Source organism: Schistocerca serialis, chromosome 9, assembly GCF_023864345.2.
Source record: "Schistocerca serialis cubense isolate TAMUIC-IGC-003099 chromosome 9, iqSchSeri2.2, whole genome shotgun sequence".
NCBI classification, from domain to species: Eukaryota; Metazoa; Arthropoda; class Insecta; order Orthoptera; family Acrididae; genus Schistocerca; species Schistocerca serialis.
In genome coordinates, this window is record NC_064646.1 from 345,440,353 (window position 1) to 345,456,936 (window position 16,584).

At 44.7% G+C, this 16,584-nt stretch overlaps 1 protein-coding gene across 1 annotated transcript; it reads left to right on the plus strand.

Annotated features, from left to right (window-relative positions):
• Nucleotides 1-237: 237 nt before the first annotated feature.
• Nucleotides 238-16,199, plus strand: LOC126418784 (arrestin homolog). Its single transcript, XM_050085716.1, has 8 exons — nt 238-440; nt 2,078-2,199; nt 3,146-3,277; nt 5,354-5,560; nt 9,911-10,099; nt 10,727-10,915; nt 13,126-13,294; nt 14,440-16,199. Exons 1-8 carry the CDS (start codon nt 374-376, stop codon nt 14,586-14,588), a joined length of 1,224 nt encoding a protein of 407 aa, XP_049941673.1. The 5' UTR covers nt 238-373; the 3' UTR covers nt 14,589-16,199.
• Nucleotides 16,200-16,584: the final 385 nt, after the last annotated feature.

The window sequence follows — 16,584 nt, forward strand, 5'->3', positions numbered from 1 at the left end:
GGTCGGCATGCGATGCACGGGCCGCAGTTTGACGATCACTGCTCTATAGACGCTCGCAGCAGAGGCTGTGGGCGACGTCGGCTGCCCTGTGGCTGCCTGAGGCGCGGCCGTGTGGCGGAAGCCCGGCGCTGACCCATCCCTCGCCTTCATCCGGTTAGCGCTGATCCCGTTTGCGGCCGTCATCCTGTTAGCGCCGCCAGAAACCCTCGCTGCCCCACTATATATTCCGCCGCCGGCCTGCACACGCCGCCCTCACTTCTGGTGGGAACATCATCCTACATCAACAACCTCTTTGGTCTCTCTGCTCAACGACACAGCAGCCGCCACCAGCAGAAGCAGCAGCAGCAGCAGCAGCAGCAACCGACAGACAGACATGATACCTCTACTCTTCGTCGTGTACGTCGTCGCTGTAAAGGTCTTCAAAAAGACCACCCCTAATGGTGAGTAAAATGACTCGTTGTTTTTCGGACGCGACGACATTTGCATCTAAAACGTGCGAGAAAACTTCATTCCTTTCGCCTCATATCAACTCAGGAAATCAGTCATTCGATAAAACTGATCGGGAAATCTGTATGCCATTCCCTGTAAACTAAGAAAAAAAATCACATTCGCTACTGTTTCTTGCGTACTCATTCAGCTTTTTGATGTGACAGCTTCATTTTAGGTCTACTCGAGCCATTTGAAACGAGTCAGTTGCTGAAGCTGGAGACAAATGAAAACTTTTTTTTCTTTATTTAAGAAAGAGCTCGGGAAACTCAGTATAATTTCTTTAGAGAATGGTTTGTGTGGCTCAGTCTTTAACAAGACTTTTTATTGAAACGAAGTTCTTGGGTTCGATTGCAAATATGCTCGAATTATTTGTTTCTCCCCTTCTTTGTGATTTTTTTACTATGAAGTGTGGGGAAACCATCGGCGAAACTGTACGAATGTAGGTGCAAGAACACTGAATCGGAAGTCGTGCTAGTACAGTCATTGCAGATATTCAGCGCTAGATGGGGAAGTTAACATGAAGTTTTGTCCCGTCTTATCCGTTTAAATAACCTAGCACATGAGCCCTCGTAAATAAAAGTATTTTTGATGTACGTATGCAGACTCAAGCGGCGAATGACAATCTGTACCAAGGCCGGGATTCGAACCCAAGTCTCCTGCTAACTAGGCAGATCGCCAACCATTATGTCAGCCTGGCACAGTGACTTTCCACGACAGCACGGACCACGCTAGCATGCCTCCCTCTTCTATCCAAACTCCCATTCAGCCTACTTGTGGGTTGGAATGAGGAGCAAGGCGTGCTAGGATAGTCTGTATAGTTGTGTAAAGCCACTGTGCCAGGGTGGCGTAGTGGTTGTCGCATATGCCTATTTAGCAAGAGACCAGGGTTCGAATCCCAACCTTGGCACCGATTTTTATTCACCGCTTCAGTCTGCATATATACATTATAGATGTTCGAGACTTGAAAAGGTCTCTGGAACAATATAGGTTCATTTGATGAAAGTATTTTTCTTAGCTAAAAAAAATGCACTGAAGTCCAGATATAGAGCAAGTAAATCGACTCGTATATGTTTTCTCTTACAAAACTGCAATCCAGCATTTCTCAAGTCACAAATGAATGATGAACATTTACAGTTCACGCTCGGCTGCATTTTCTTATGTAAACTGAAACTTACTGCAGGACATCATACGTTCTTTATTTAATGGCAGCACCGAAAACCTTACTCACTTTCTTAGAGCACTTATTTTAAGAATACACGCCAGTGACACTGATTTCTATATATGCTTCTGTCAGATTCTCAGTTCGCGCAGTACATGCTCGAACAGCTCCAGAGATCTCATTCAGTACAGTAGGCATTGACTGTCAAAAAAACTATAAGGGAATGTCTGATCTTGGATAGCAAGACGAAAGCCACGCACTCATTCACAGAAACTAAGAACTAAGCGCGAATGAATGTCATTCTATCCATCTTGTTTAATGAAGTGAACAGATATAGTCTATTGTAAGCACACAGGGTTGAGCTTTGTATAGAACTTCGTCGAGGAGAGGAGAGATTATTCGGACATGCCTTTCTTTTCTGTTTTTCAGGCAAGGTCACCGTGTACCTTGGCAAACGGGACTTCATCGACCACCTAGACCATGTCGACCCCATCGATGGCATTGTTGTCGTCGACAATGACTACCTCAGGGGCAGGAAGGTCTTTGGCCAGGTAAGTACACAAACATCATTACTGAGAACTTGAAATTAAGAAGAAAATCTTTATTCCTCATCCGGTGCAATCAATTCACTGGTTAATTTCTTCAAATACAGTAACAGTATCAGGCCTGCCTTGGAGGTAACGTGGAATCTACTACATAAACATAAACAGTTCAGAGCGCTATAAAATGTAATGTAGTTTTTCCTTTTCATTCGGTTCAATAACATTTTGTTGCTCGTAACGATGGCAGTAACTTCATTGCGGGAATTAACTGACGCTAGGGAGATAAGACGCTCGTAATTGAAGGAACAGCTAACCATTCAGGTTCGAGGCTGCTGTACCTGTAACGGCCCATTATAATGGTGTTACGATCCCTTCGTTTTTAGTAAAAATAATTGCGTGAACAGATCAGCGGCATGTAATCATTCGCGTTGTTCTTGTAACAACAGCTGCAGATCATTACTACGAATTTAACTGCACGAAGTTAGGGATTTCCCACTGTTGTCAATTACAACAGGCGGCGTAATTGAGTGCGATTTCCCTACGATGCTTGCAATCATTATCGGCAAGTCACCGCAAGAAAAACTTAAGATAAACACAAGATGATTCAGGATGTTTTATCTTCCGCAGCTGAGTAACATGAAACAATAGTCTACGCAGGAATTAGTTACACGCCAAGAACCCCAGTGTCTTGGTGCTTTTCATGTTACTGCTAGAATTGCTCGGTTGAGTATTTATTATTAGACTTGTCAAAAGAAAAAAATGGGAGAAGATTTCTCAGTCGATGAATGGTAAACTTCCTCCCGCCACATCCTTCAGTTACACGGCATTGGCTTCTCCAGACTAGAGGTTTGGCTTTTCGAGCTGTTTGACAGTCCTCAAGTAACCACTAATGTTTATTTGTTGTTCTAACGGATGAATGTCCATCGATCTGAATCGATTAATTTCCTCTGTGCAGCTGACGACGACCTACCGATATGGACGCGAGGAGGATGAGGTTATGGGCCTCAAGTTCACCAAAGAGATGGTTCTCGCCAAGGAACAAATTGTACCGCAGCAAAAGGAGAAAATGGAGCTCACACCAATCCAGGTGAGCCTCGCACTTTCCATATCCCGACGTCCAGCTGACGATCAACAAGAATCAGATTAATGATCCATACATTTTACCACCTTTCTCTCTCCCAACCGGACTGCTGTAAGTATCCGCCACAACAACTGTTCATTTCTGCCTTCATGTAGATTCAGTACTGGAGCAAAATCCGTGTACCGCCAGTCCTGGTGGACTATTTTTAATTTGGAAAATTTCAAGCTAATAACTACAAAGTATTCTTCAAATATCCCTCATACATTGTATAACTGCCCCATAATTCTAAGTACAGACGGATTCAGTATGTCACAGATGTTAAATAACACTTTTACAAGATTCTCAAGACAAAGGTCTCACATAGAAATTACAAAGACTCCTTTTTGTGGAACGGTCGAGCCATAACGGCCGTTGTGAATATGATATTTATTTCAAGAAGCGCTTTTCGGAAACATATGTAGATGTTCGTAAATTATTTTGTCATGTTTTTGCCTTAGCAACTCTTTATCTGAGAAACAATGGACAGCATTAAGTTGAAAAATTCTTTCGTAACTTTTAAATACAGAAATGAGTTTTCTCGATCTAGAAAATTGATTTGGTAATGAAGTGTGATGTTTGTAGCGGTGTAGATAATTGGCCATTACTGTGACAGTCTAAGAGAAAAAAGTAAGAGTTCGGTAGCTGGATGCAGCACCTGTTGAGGCGGCACTACTACGTTCTCGCTGAAACGCATTCTTATCACGTCTGTGTGTCCAGTAGTCATTTCGTTTCACGTAGGGAATACAGGATGTTTCACACGAATTTCCCAGTTATGTGACAGACGCATTACAAGCGCATTCCTTGAAAAGAGACACCTGCAGTTGAAACAATATTTTCTTGAAATCGATTATACTTACATGAGATAAACATCGAAAAATAATGAAAAATAAAGCTTCAAGGAAACGAGGTTTCATTGGAATAGAACTCTATAAGTCACCTGAAGCAGCCACAATTCCTCAGCTTCGCGTAACTTTGAAGAGTCCGGAATTGTTGTAATAACCCTGATGTAGTCGAAGAATTTTGCACACGCCGAGAAATAATCAAGTACAAAAATGTATATTGCTTGTGCGACATGCACCTCGATATCTGAATGCCGAGAGCAGGGTTTAAGACGGCGGTGTACCTTCATGCAACTACACCACGCATTAGTTTGCTTCAGTGTAGGACCACTATTTCTCTAAATATAGATAAAAATGAGCTAATGGATAACGTCGGAAATCCCATTTCGCGGATGATGATGTTGCGTACAGAGAAGCCCCAATCCTAAAAAAAACTGTAGCGAAATGCAGGAAGAGCTGCAGAGGACTGACGCATATTGCGTGTAAATAGGCGGGAAGGCCCGGTATGTTTGATTACATGATTGCCGAACAATCTCTGGAAACAGCCACACCCATTAAACATCTGCTATGATGTGCAAGGACCGATTTAAGGCGGTATGACCACATAAAACTAGTCGTACAAAAGGTGATGCCAGGTAGAGAGTCATCGGAAGAATCTCCAGGAAGTATGGTCCACACGCGGTGCGGGTGGCTTACAAACCCTCGTTCGACCAATTCTTATCAGTAGGTCCATACTGCTTAAGATCGACAGTGAAATTAGTAAAGAAATAAAGGAGAACTGCGCGTTTCCCCACTATTTCGTTTAGTGAGCGCGGTGGCTTCAGAAAGGTGCTCGTTCAACTCCGTTGGCAGACGCTACAAGAGAGGAATTGTGCATTACACTCTGGTTTACTGTTGAAATTCCGAAAGCACATTTTCCTACAAGAGGCAGCCAACATACTGCTCGCAGAAAGATCATTAGAGAGATTCAATTTCGCACGGAAGCTGACCAACAGTGGGCTAGAACCGCAAAGGCAAAAAGTGAGTGTGGCACATGAAGTACCCTCCGCCAGATAACGCAAATTGGTTTGCGGAGTACAGATGTAGGGAGAGATGTAGGCAACTGAAACCCCTCTCCATTTTCCTGCCATCGCTGACGTTTCCTCGCTTCCTCGACCAGCACTTTTGGCACGCCCTCTCCAGATGCTCGCTGGTGTGTCTGCAGGAGCGCCTCATGAAGAAGCTGGGCCCGAACGCGTTCCCGTTCACCTTCCACTTCCCGGCGTCGTCGCCGTCCTCCGTGACACTACAGCCGGGAGACGACGACCAGGGCAAGCCTCTGGGAGTCGAGTACTCAGTCAAGACCTGGGTTGCCGACCACGCCGAGGAGAAGGGCCACAAGCGATCCGCCGTCACTCTCGCCATCAAGAAGGTAAGTTCGACGGCCCAGCGTCCTCAACCAGCGGTCCATAACTCTACAAAGTGTCTCACTTAACTCCCCAAAGGAAAACTTGCCCAGAACCTCGACAATTGGGGCAGTTAGAGGTGCTCCGCTAAGGAGGGGGGAATCACTCGATATTTGTACAGCACACCGCCATGTCGTCATCGTCAAATCGTAAATGATAGACAACCTTCAGATAACACTGTCCCCCCCCCCCCCTCCCCTACACACACAAAATTTCACTCGAATTACCTCATCTGATGACGTAACACCGGTGTAATGCAGAAACGTCCTCCATTTTCCAAGGTACCGCATCTCAGTGCACAACCGTGGTAAAATTAGCGTCCATTTGGCACCAATAATACACAAACATACAGGATATATATATATATATATATATATATATATATATATATATATATATATATATAGAGAGAGAGAGAGAGAGAGAGAGAGAGAGAGAGTGTGTGTGAGTGAGTGTGTGAAAAATAGAGAAAAACAGGAAAACAGAAAAAGAGAAACTTTCGAAGAGGGGAAAAGCTCCAAAAATGATAAAATTTGAAAGAAGAGAAAAACTGAAGAAAATGGAAAAATTAGAAAAGAGAATGAAAAAGTCAAAAATTAAAAAAAGATAAATTGATAAAGAGGAAGAGCAATAAAAATTATATCTGCAACGTAACATATGCAGTATTTCCTGTATTCATAATCTGTGTGCAAACTGGTTGAAGGGAGTTTTTATATGATCCGATAACAGCAAAGGACCGCTGCGTGTAGAGAAGAGTACTGGACTAGATATTGAACGAAGACAACAGAGGATATGCCACTAACGAAGAGACTGATATAGCAATCTTTTATCCACAGGCGATATTAAAACATTTTCAAATACACCGCAGTTCTACTGATCAAGCAAGACTAAGTCAGCGAATATGTGACAAGTTCTTATCGTCAAACTTCCGAGAACATTTTTACGGCTCAAATTCCTGGAGCTCTCTTTTCTTTCGTTTTTCTGTAACCAATGTATGTCGCAACAGCCGATTTCGTTTAAGGGACACCAGACGAACGTAAAAATACTGAAAATGTTTCCCCTAAAGTGGAAAAGCTAGCAACTAGGAAACCGTGCGATGCCCAAAAAATTTGGTTGGCCCCAATCCGCTGTAATTGGATAAGAGAAGGAATTTTGCGGGTGAGAAATGGGCTTTCTGCCGGAAAGAAGCCACCGCGGACGGTTTAAATAGCAGCGGGCGGCGCGTCTGAGGCCAGACAGCCGCCGACGCTTCGACCACGGCCACGAACCATCGCGGCTGTCGGCGTGGCGCGGCGCCATGTTCTTCATGAGCAACGTGTCCGAGCGCCACGCTTACGGCGCCCGCTCGCAGCTGCAGAACCACTACAAGAGCTCCGCCCTGTACGTGCGCAACAAGGGCAAGAGCAACCAGGTGAGCCGGGCACCAGGGGAGAAGCCAACTTGAGTGCCAACTGGCTCTCCGTGTAGCGCTCAGCACTTCGAAGAACACAAACACGTTGCTGGGTGGCTTCGAATATACCACAGATGAGTCACAGCTGGAGTCAGTCGGGTCCTACAGATTCTAGGGAGGAACCAAATGTGATGCTTCAACCTGCTGGTAGGCTACTCAGAGTGAAGCCTTGTATGGAAGAGAAAGGTAGGAATGGAAGCTTTTGAAAAATCGTGCTACAGAAGACCGCCGAAGTTGATATGGGTAATGAGGAAGTTCTAAATGGAAATGATGAGAGAAGAAATTTATGGGGTGATTTGACCGGAAGAAGGTATTGGTCGTAAAAAAAAAATGGAAGTGATCGTAGGGCATTGTTGGCAGGGAGGCCCCATGCGGGGGAGTTCGGCCGCCGCATTGCAAGTCCTTTACAGCTGACGCCACTCCGGCGACTTGCAGGTCACTGATAATGAAGGACACACAACACTCAGTCCCCTGCCGGGAATCGAACCCGGTCCCCCTGCGTGGTAGGCGGAAACGCTAAGGAGGCGGACTGTATTGGTCGTTAAAACACATCACGAGGCATCAATGAATAGCCAGCTGGGTAATGGAGGGAGGTATGGGGAGTGGAAATAGCGGAGGGAGAGATAAAAGTTGATGTTGATTGCAGTAGGTAAGCAGAGATGAAGAGACTTGCACAGGGTAAACTAGTGTGGAGAACGGCATCGTACTGGTCTTTGGACTGGACTACGATAACAACCAGTACAACAGGTCCGACTATCTACTAATACGAAAATAGCAGTGCCTGTGTTATTGAAAAGTACAATGCAATGTTGATTCGGCCATGCATGAATGTATGAAGCAACTTCTTAACATCACAGGCACTGCCATTTCGTATTTATTCTCCAATACCCGGCCCTCTGCTCTCAACAGATATGTCCTTCCTGAACGATAGTATTCGTGATATACGAGTGCAGGTTATGACACATAGATGAAGACATATGGAAATTCAGGTCCGGCCGCGATTCGTGCACGGGCAGCCGAAGCGGCGAAGGCGACAACTCGCATAAAGCTGGAAATCCAGGTTCAAGCTCCAGTCCGTCATTCTAACATACAGCTGATAGTCGTCCATATTCGCAATTGCAAAAGCATTTCTTGTATATCTACTAATAAGTAGGCATGGCACTTTATTTACTCCCACAAATTTGTAAGTCCAGAATGACTCCAGCTCTAAGGAAAAGTCTTCCCACCAACAATGGATACTGCTGCTTTGGGAGGGTCGGGGAGGGGGGGGGGGGGGGGGAGGGAAGTTGCCCACCTCGGCATACAGGCAGCCATAACACATCGGATCGTATCAGTGGAGTTGCAGAGCAACATATGGTCCTTGAGAAGTTAAGCAGCTTTTTCAGTAGTTCCAGGGGTAACAGTGTGGACGACTGACTAATCCAGCCATGTAACATTTGCCGACATGCCCTTACAATGTTGGTACTGTGACTCGTCTGAAAGTGAAACTACAGCATTATGTAGCCTGAGGACCCGCAGAGCTAATATATATACGGCTAAAGAAAAGGATGATCAGTTGAACAGAAAAGATGGTCTGATGGAATTACGTTTTTCTGGAGAAAAGGAGGGGAGAATCAAGATGGGCTGAGGTGTGAATTGAAGTTTGTGTTAGGGAGGGCATTGGACTGAGGTAGTCCGTGTAGCTGTGATCGCCACAATAGCAGGGTGGTGTAGTGGATAATATATCTGCCTAGTAAGCAGGTGACGCGGGTTCAAGTCCCAAAGTTGGCACAAATTTTAATTCATACTTTAGCTTCTTTCCTTATCGAAGAAATAATAGTATCTTGAAAAGGGTATAATATCAATATCAACGAACCTAAAACAAGGGAAATGTAAATTTGTCGATTCATGCTGGTGACAGTTGGTGGCTGCGTGTCCTTCCCCACGCCAACACTCTACCTGGGATGGAATTTGTGTACGCCATCTGTCTGCATCTGGAGTAAATTTCATGTTGAAGTGTGAGAATATTTTTCTATGTGTTTGCGTAGCGTGTATCTGAGACGGGAAGAGGGTACCATCCCAGTATTCACCTAGTTGGATGTGAGAAACCGTCTGAAAACCACAACCAGGCTGGCCAGCTCACCAGCCCTCGTCGGTAATTAGCGAGGAGAAGTCGATCCGGGACGGGTTCGCCTCTCTGAAGTGGCATGTTAACTTACTCGGTTATCCGGACGGATCGCTAAAAGGTATTAGATGAATTTCGTTATTTCGGAGGCGAAATGAGTGATATTGCCATAAGGAAAGAGGACGTAAAATGCTGACTGGTGATAGCATGGAAAGGTGTTCTGCAAACTGAAATATCATAATACTGAGTAGAATCTGAAGTGTTAGGCAAAATGGTTTCTGTAACTACATGGCATAAGCTACTTTACGTGGTCAACTACAGTAATTACATCGCGTGTAGCACTCTTGAGGATACTACTGACTATAAGTGAAATGACGCAGCGGTATAACACTGGACTCCCCTGCTGGAGCACAATCGTTCAAATTACCGTTTGGCGGCTATGATTTAGGTTTTCTGTGGTTTCCCAAAATCGCTGAACGTAAATGACCCGATATTTCGTTTGGAAAGGACACGATCTTATGTCCCTCCGCATCTTTCCCCAATCTGAAGTCGTACCTTAGGGTGATGAAGCCTCCGTCGATGGACTGTTAAATTTTAATCTTCCTTGTTTCCTTGATCGGGGGAGATCACATGGTTCTAGCAACACGACGTGACAAGTACTGGGGGGCCTTGAGTTGTCGTATGTTTCTCGGCATTATTATGTGACAGGTGTCTAGGACAGAGCACAAGAGAGTCATGTGGTGTGTTGTTTTATTCCCACAGCTGCAATACGCGCCACCGACCCGCGGCCGCCGTCTTCCCAGCTCCCTGGTTAGCAAGGGCTTCACCTTCTCCCAGGGCAAGATCAACCTGGAGGTCACCCTCGACCGCGAGATCTACTACCACGGCGAGAAGCTCGCAGCCAACATCATTATCAATAATAACTCCAGGAAGACCGTCAAGAACATCAAGGTACGTACGTCGACTCCCTCCCTCCTTGTTGATCCATGAGGTAAGTTGGTGATACCTGCTATCCTCGCCAACACAGGAATCATACTGAAGCGGTGCCTTCATTACATACGTTGATTTCACTTTCATTTTCCATTGCGACTCTCGTATGTTTGTCTTGGTCTAGCAATGCGTAATTTAACCATTTCTGAGATGTAATGCTCCTATTAATCGACTATACATCATGTCTCAGCTCTATGGAAGTCAAACTTGTCGACGTTGCCTCCAGGGAGCATTTTGCATCTAGTTCTGTTCAACCCCAGCTGCGTAGGCATCTCACGATTTCATCCATACACCACTTCCCGTGTCTGTGAAGCAGAGGCTTCCATTGGTTCCCCCAGCACTGCTTTTCGTTTTCAGACTTGTGAAGCATATGTTCTGCCCATACAAACCTACATCCTTTCATTTCATGGACGGTGTTGCTGCATCAGTTCGTGCCATTCCTGGTCCTTTCATCTCCAGCAAACCGTATCTCGCACTGTATCAAAGGTCTTCCTCATGACATTTCCTTCAAATGCCAAAAACTTCTCATCACCCACCTTGTACTCGAGGCCTGCGTGGTGACGCATCTGTTTGTGGTGTGCGCTGCAGGTGTACGTGGTGCAGCACTGCGAGGTGACGATGGTGAACGCGCAGTTTTCGCGACACGTGGCCAGCTTGGAAACTCGCGAGGGCTGCCCCATCACGCCCGGAGCCTCCTTCACCAAAGTCTTCTACCTGGTACCCTGCGCCGCCAGCAACAAGGACCGGTACGGCATCGCGCTCGACGGATACCTCAAGGTGAGTGGGTTCCCACAATGTCACATCTCGTATGGCCAATACACGGACGACAAAATCACGAAGGTACATTGAGACTGTCACAGTTCGTGACTTTTTTTCATTGCCTGTTTCAAGAATCGTGTAACGCAGCGTAACGGGGTGTAGATATCAGCTCCAAATGAAACATTTTGGGTTTCATCTGATTTTCGACTTTTACGTTTGTCAATGACATTGTGATCCTGTCAGAGATGGCAAAGGAGGTTCAAGTGAAGGGGATGGATAATGTCTTGAAAAGAGGTTATAGGATGAAAATCAACAAAAGTAACACAAGAGTAATGGAACAGAGTTGCAACAAATCAGGTGATGATGGGAAGTAGATTAGATAAAGAGACACTAAAAGTCTTTTATTTGGCAGCAAAATAACTGACGACGTCCGAAGTAGAGAGGATATAAAACTCAGTCTGGCAATATCACGAGAGGCGTTTTTTGGAAAAGTGAAACTTGTTAACATTGAATATAAATTCTTGTTGGAGAGTATTAATCTGTAGTGCAGCCTTGTGCGAAAATGAAACGTGGACGATGAACAAGAAGAGAACATAAGTGCTTGAAATATGGGCTACAGGTTGAAGATTAGATGAACAGATGCAATAACTAATGAGTAGTTACTGAACCGAATTTGGGAAAAAATTTATAGCACAGCGAGAGTAAAACGAGGGGGTAGCTCATACATTGGGACATCAAGGAATTGTCAATTTGGTAATGGAAGGAAGTTTGAGAAGTTAAAATTGTAGTGGGAGATCAGAGTTTGAGAAGTTGTGGGAGAGGAGTCGCTTGACTGAGGTAAGAAGGTTCAAGAGGATATAGGAGGCAGTAGTTACGCACAAATTAAGACGCTTGCAGGGATAGACTAGCGTGGAGGGTTGCATCTAATCCGTCTCGAGCCTGAAGACCACAGTAACAAAGTTACTTTCACAGAATGGTAATTGTGGGGAAGGATTTCGTCATATTGACCAATTTCCAATGGCTGAGATCTTTAAACTCACAGATAAGAGGGTCTTAGTCCAAATTAAGATCACTTTTCTGTTTTAATGACTGTGGTATTGGCCTCTATCTCTGACTGAGAAATACTGGGACAAGGCCGTGTTCTGTTTTGGTGTCTAAAAGCAAATGCCCAGTAAACAGGGATGGCGGTCTGGGATGAACTGGTTCTTGGATAGAGTGGGGTAATCATACAGGATTTTCGTAGCCACCACTTTTGTAACACTGTCTGTTGTGGAATTCTGAAACAGACAATCATATTGAGAAAATAAGCATGTGAAGATAATGCATTGAGGATGCTTTAATAGGAGGGACTGTTATGACACACGAAGTATTGACATTATATGACACTTATCCCCCCTTGAACCATGGACCTTGCCGTTGGTGGGGAGGCTTGCGTGCCTCAGTGATACAGATGGCCGTACCGTAGGTGCAACCACAATGGAGGGGTATCTGTTGAGAGGCCAGACAAACATGTGGTTCCTGAAGAGGGGCAGCAGCCTTTTCAGTAGTTGCAGGGGCAACAGTCTGGATGATTGACTGATATGGCCTTGTAACATTAACCAACACGGCCTTGCTGTGCTGGTACTGCGAACGGCTGAAAGCAAGGGGAAACTACAGCCGCAATTTTTCCCGAGGAAATGCAGCTTTAAGAGAATAGAAGCTTTCGAAATGTGGTGCTACAGAAGAATGCTGAAGATAAGGTGGGTAGATCACGTAACTAATGAGGAGGTATTGAATAGGACTGGGGAGAAGAGAAGTTTGTGGCACAACTTGACTAGAAGAAGGGATCGGTTGGTAGGACATGTTTTGAGGCATCAAGGGATCACAAATTTAGCATTGGAGGGCAGCGTGGAGGGTAAAAATCGTAGAGGGAGACCAAGAGATGAATACACTAAGCAGATTCAGAAGGATGTAGGTTGCAGTAGGTACTGGGAGATGAAGAAGCTTGCACAGGATAGAGTAGCATGGAGAGCTGCATCAAACCAGTCTCAGGACTGAAGACCACAACAACAACAATGACACTTATTGTCCGACTTGTGGTCTCATTGAATATTTCATGTTAAGTATGATGCCAGAGTGGGGGGAGATCTGAAAAGAGTGTCACCAGATACTAACTTGTCGGTCAACCAATGTAAGCAGCTACAGGACTGTTTCGGCGCCCTGACGGAGTTGGGCTGTACTTTCCACAGGACGACGACGTGAACCTGGCGTCTTCCACACTGGTCAGCGAGGGCAAGAACACCACAGACGCCATCGGTATCGTCATCTCGTACTCCCTGCGCGTCAAGCTCAACTGTGGCACCCTGGGCGGCGAACTCCAGACCGACGTGCCTTTCAAGCTGTTGCACCCAGCTCCAGGTAAGCCGGAGGGAACTCCTCTCATCTCTCATATCTACGTTAAATGTGGCCAATAGAAGGGTCGGGCAGTCATTAACGTGCAGCCTACCGACTGTTTGCTTCGGTTTAAGATATTCTCATCTACTGTCCAAGCTTTAAGATGATTAGCTCTGCAGTCGTGCGATGACGTATGCTTTGATGGCTCTACAATTATCTACTGAACTATATGACGTTACAGTGATGTTATCGGCTATTACAAGCACCGAGGGAAAGCAGTTAATTCTTTCTATGCTCAGTCATAGGATGTTTGGTTTTTACTTATTACTTCGCTCACCTTTGACCTCCAACAGGATCTTGCCCAGCAAAGTACTGCGGTCTTCAGTCCAATGTTGGGTTGATGACAGCTTTATTTACTTATGGAATCCGGGTCACTAAATCGTAGAGTTATGAATCCAGGTATAAATTAGTAACTGAACATATATTAATGATTATTTCTGGTCTATAATAAACATAAGGAAGATGCAATTACTATGTACATCCAAACGTGAGTGAAATAACTGTTAATTGATGCCACAGCATCCGATATGTCACTTTATTTATATGAGATGGCCAAATGATCGCGTAATATACAACGTGCGAAAGCACATCGCTGCAGATTCTCTGCGGGTGTCGTTTGCATTATTACAACGGCGCCCATAGCAATTCCCAACTTTTAACATAATTCATTTACAATTTTCCAAACCTTTGGCTTCGTGCCAGCGTATTATGGCCTGTGGAAACGTTCAGATTTCGATTAATATCTGAGACAACAATTATCTTATTGGCATTTAATCTGTTTTTGACCTCTGCTTGTTTTCTTAGTTTTTGTGAATTGGACTAAACTGCAGGTTTCCATGTGACTAGATTGGCACCTTGTGTGAATGCTCTGAAAAGCTAATCATTTGCATATCACAGCATCTTCTTCCTGTCTGTGAACTTTCGCGTCTGTAGCACAACTTGGTGGTGTAGCAATTTTAATGGCCAGTAGTGTACCTACTATTTACGAGTGCATGACACTTTCCATTGTTGTTCTTATTCAGTGACACACTTTTGCCTAAAGTTTTAATCATTACGTTAAACAGGAGTGGTCTGCTTACGGTATGTCTTTTTTTTTCCCTCCTGCGCAGGCACCGCTGAACGCGAGAAGGCTCAGGCCATCAAGAAGATGAAGAGCATCGAGCGCACCCGCTACGAGAACTCATGCTACGCAGCCGACGACGACGACAACATCGTCTTCGAGGACTTCGCCCGCCTCAGGCTCAACGAGCCCGAATAAGCGGCGACTTGATTTCTAGTTAGCACTTCGTACCCCGCAGCCACCGGCGCTAGGCTGGTTCGTCTCCCCTCCCCTGCACAGGTGTTCTCATCGATCGCAAGCTCATCCTCCACTCGCTTCCTCGGAGCACTCTAGTGGAATCATCTCATTCACGAAGACACGCACCTGTCTTGTCACGATCTTAGGCGGAAGCACGGTAGCAGACTTTTAGCGCACAGAGTCGTAGCTTTACACGAGTAGCTTCATCTCTGACACATCCCTCCTCGACGCCAAGAAACGGGAGGATTCGCCCCTTTGGAACTTGTCTCCTCGGAGGCACTTGAAGAATGGCGGAAGAATTCCCGGCTACTGTTACCCACGACAAAAGGAAGCGCTCACGGAACCTTTACGCTCGCGGCGACCTGTTAGCATTAACAAGCGACATTTCGACGGCGGGGTACGATTCCGTACAAAGCAGCAGTATAACCTAGCGCGAGTGGCCTTTCTGCCGGGCGGATCCTCCTTTGAATAAACCTCTGTCTCTTACGCGTAGGCTCCGAACGAGACGCGCCGTGGAGCCCGGCTTGACAGTACATGGGCTTGTCTTTCAGCGCCCGTCGCCCAGCTGCGCAGAAAAAACTGCTCCGCAATACTCCAGTAGGAATAAAGCGATAAATATTCTTTGAAACCCCGTCCTGATAGTATTCCCTTAAACAGAAGGCAAGTGTCGAGTTGTGGTGGCTTTTGAGCGGTGGTTACCACAATGAAGCCATTTGCTTTTTATCTTCATAGTAGCGTTATGGGAGAGGCATAGGAATTTTAGAATTACTCCATCCCGTCCCTTAGACTTGATGCGGACGCGTCAGCTGTGACGATACGAAAGCGTCTAACTTTTTGTCAGCCCAACGTCACGCTACGGGCTTCGCGCGACGCGAAGGAAGAAAAAAGGTAAAATTACCTGATAGAAATCGGCAAAAAGGTGTATGCCGCCAGCAAAACAAAAACACCGAATCGTACGTCATCGAAAAAAAAGACGGAGCCTATGCAGTAAAACGCAATATAATATTTCTCAAAATTTTACAAAAAAATTGAAAAATGTCGAATAAAATATTTGCAAAAAAAGAGATTTTTGGCATACAATAACGTTTGAGGAAGCTACTGCCATCTTAGCACCCACTTTACCAACTGCACCTGAGAACATCGTAGATGTCTAACGACACAGAAAGAAAATAAAACGTTATTTATGCCCCAATAAGTGAAACTTTCAAGGTAACTGAAGCGTAACTTATAAGCAGAGCAGAATAGTTGGACCACCCATCCCTTTCATCATCATCATCATCATCATCATCGTGAAATTCTCTCACCAGAAGAGGTATAGCTCAAGATGTAAATAACTAGTTAGCAAGTAGCTGCACTACCTAGGAAACAACACAGACGTTTTGTTTAGTGCATTTAATGTTTATTTCTGACAAAGTTCGTTTCTGATCTATAAGTTGATTATACGTTCAGTTGTTGGCTTTGAATTGTGTTTGCCTTGGTTGAGAACTTGATTTGTAATCGTTTTGTATTATTATGGGTTGTAATTGTTTGTGGAGTTTACCGAATAAAAAAATGACATCTGGACGTAAATAATGTGTCTTATTGAATGGTAATTCAGGAATATTTTACTCAAATCCTACAGTCCACGTACTGAGGTTTTCATCGACTGAAATCACACCTGTATGTTAAATTTAGTACCGTGTACGAAATCTTGAAAGTAATTTTTTGCCTTTCTTATCACGGCTTTTCTTATATGTTTATTTTCAAAAGGAAAGCCAAGAATTGACGATCTGAAAGATGGCACAAATATTGACACCAAGATTTAGTAAAGAAAACAGAATTACACAACATTTGGAAAAAAATTTGAAATTACTTGGACAGATTGCTGACCGCAAACTTTCACTGAAGATTACATAAACTTGAAACAGTCGTGATAGGAAGTAACAACATGAATGATAACCAGCGAGAAATTAAAGTT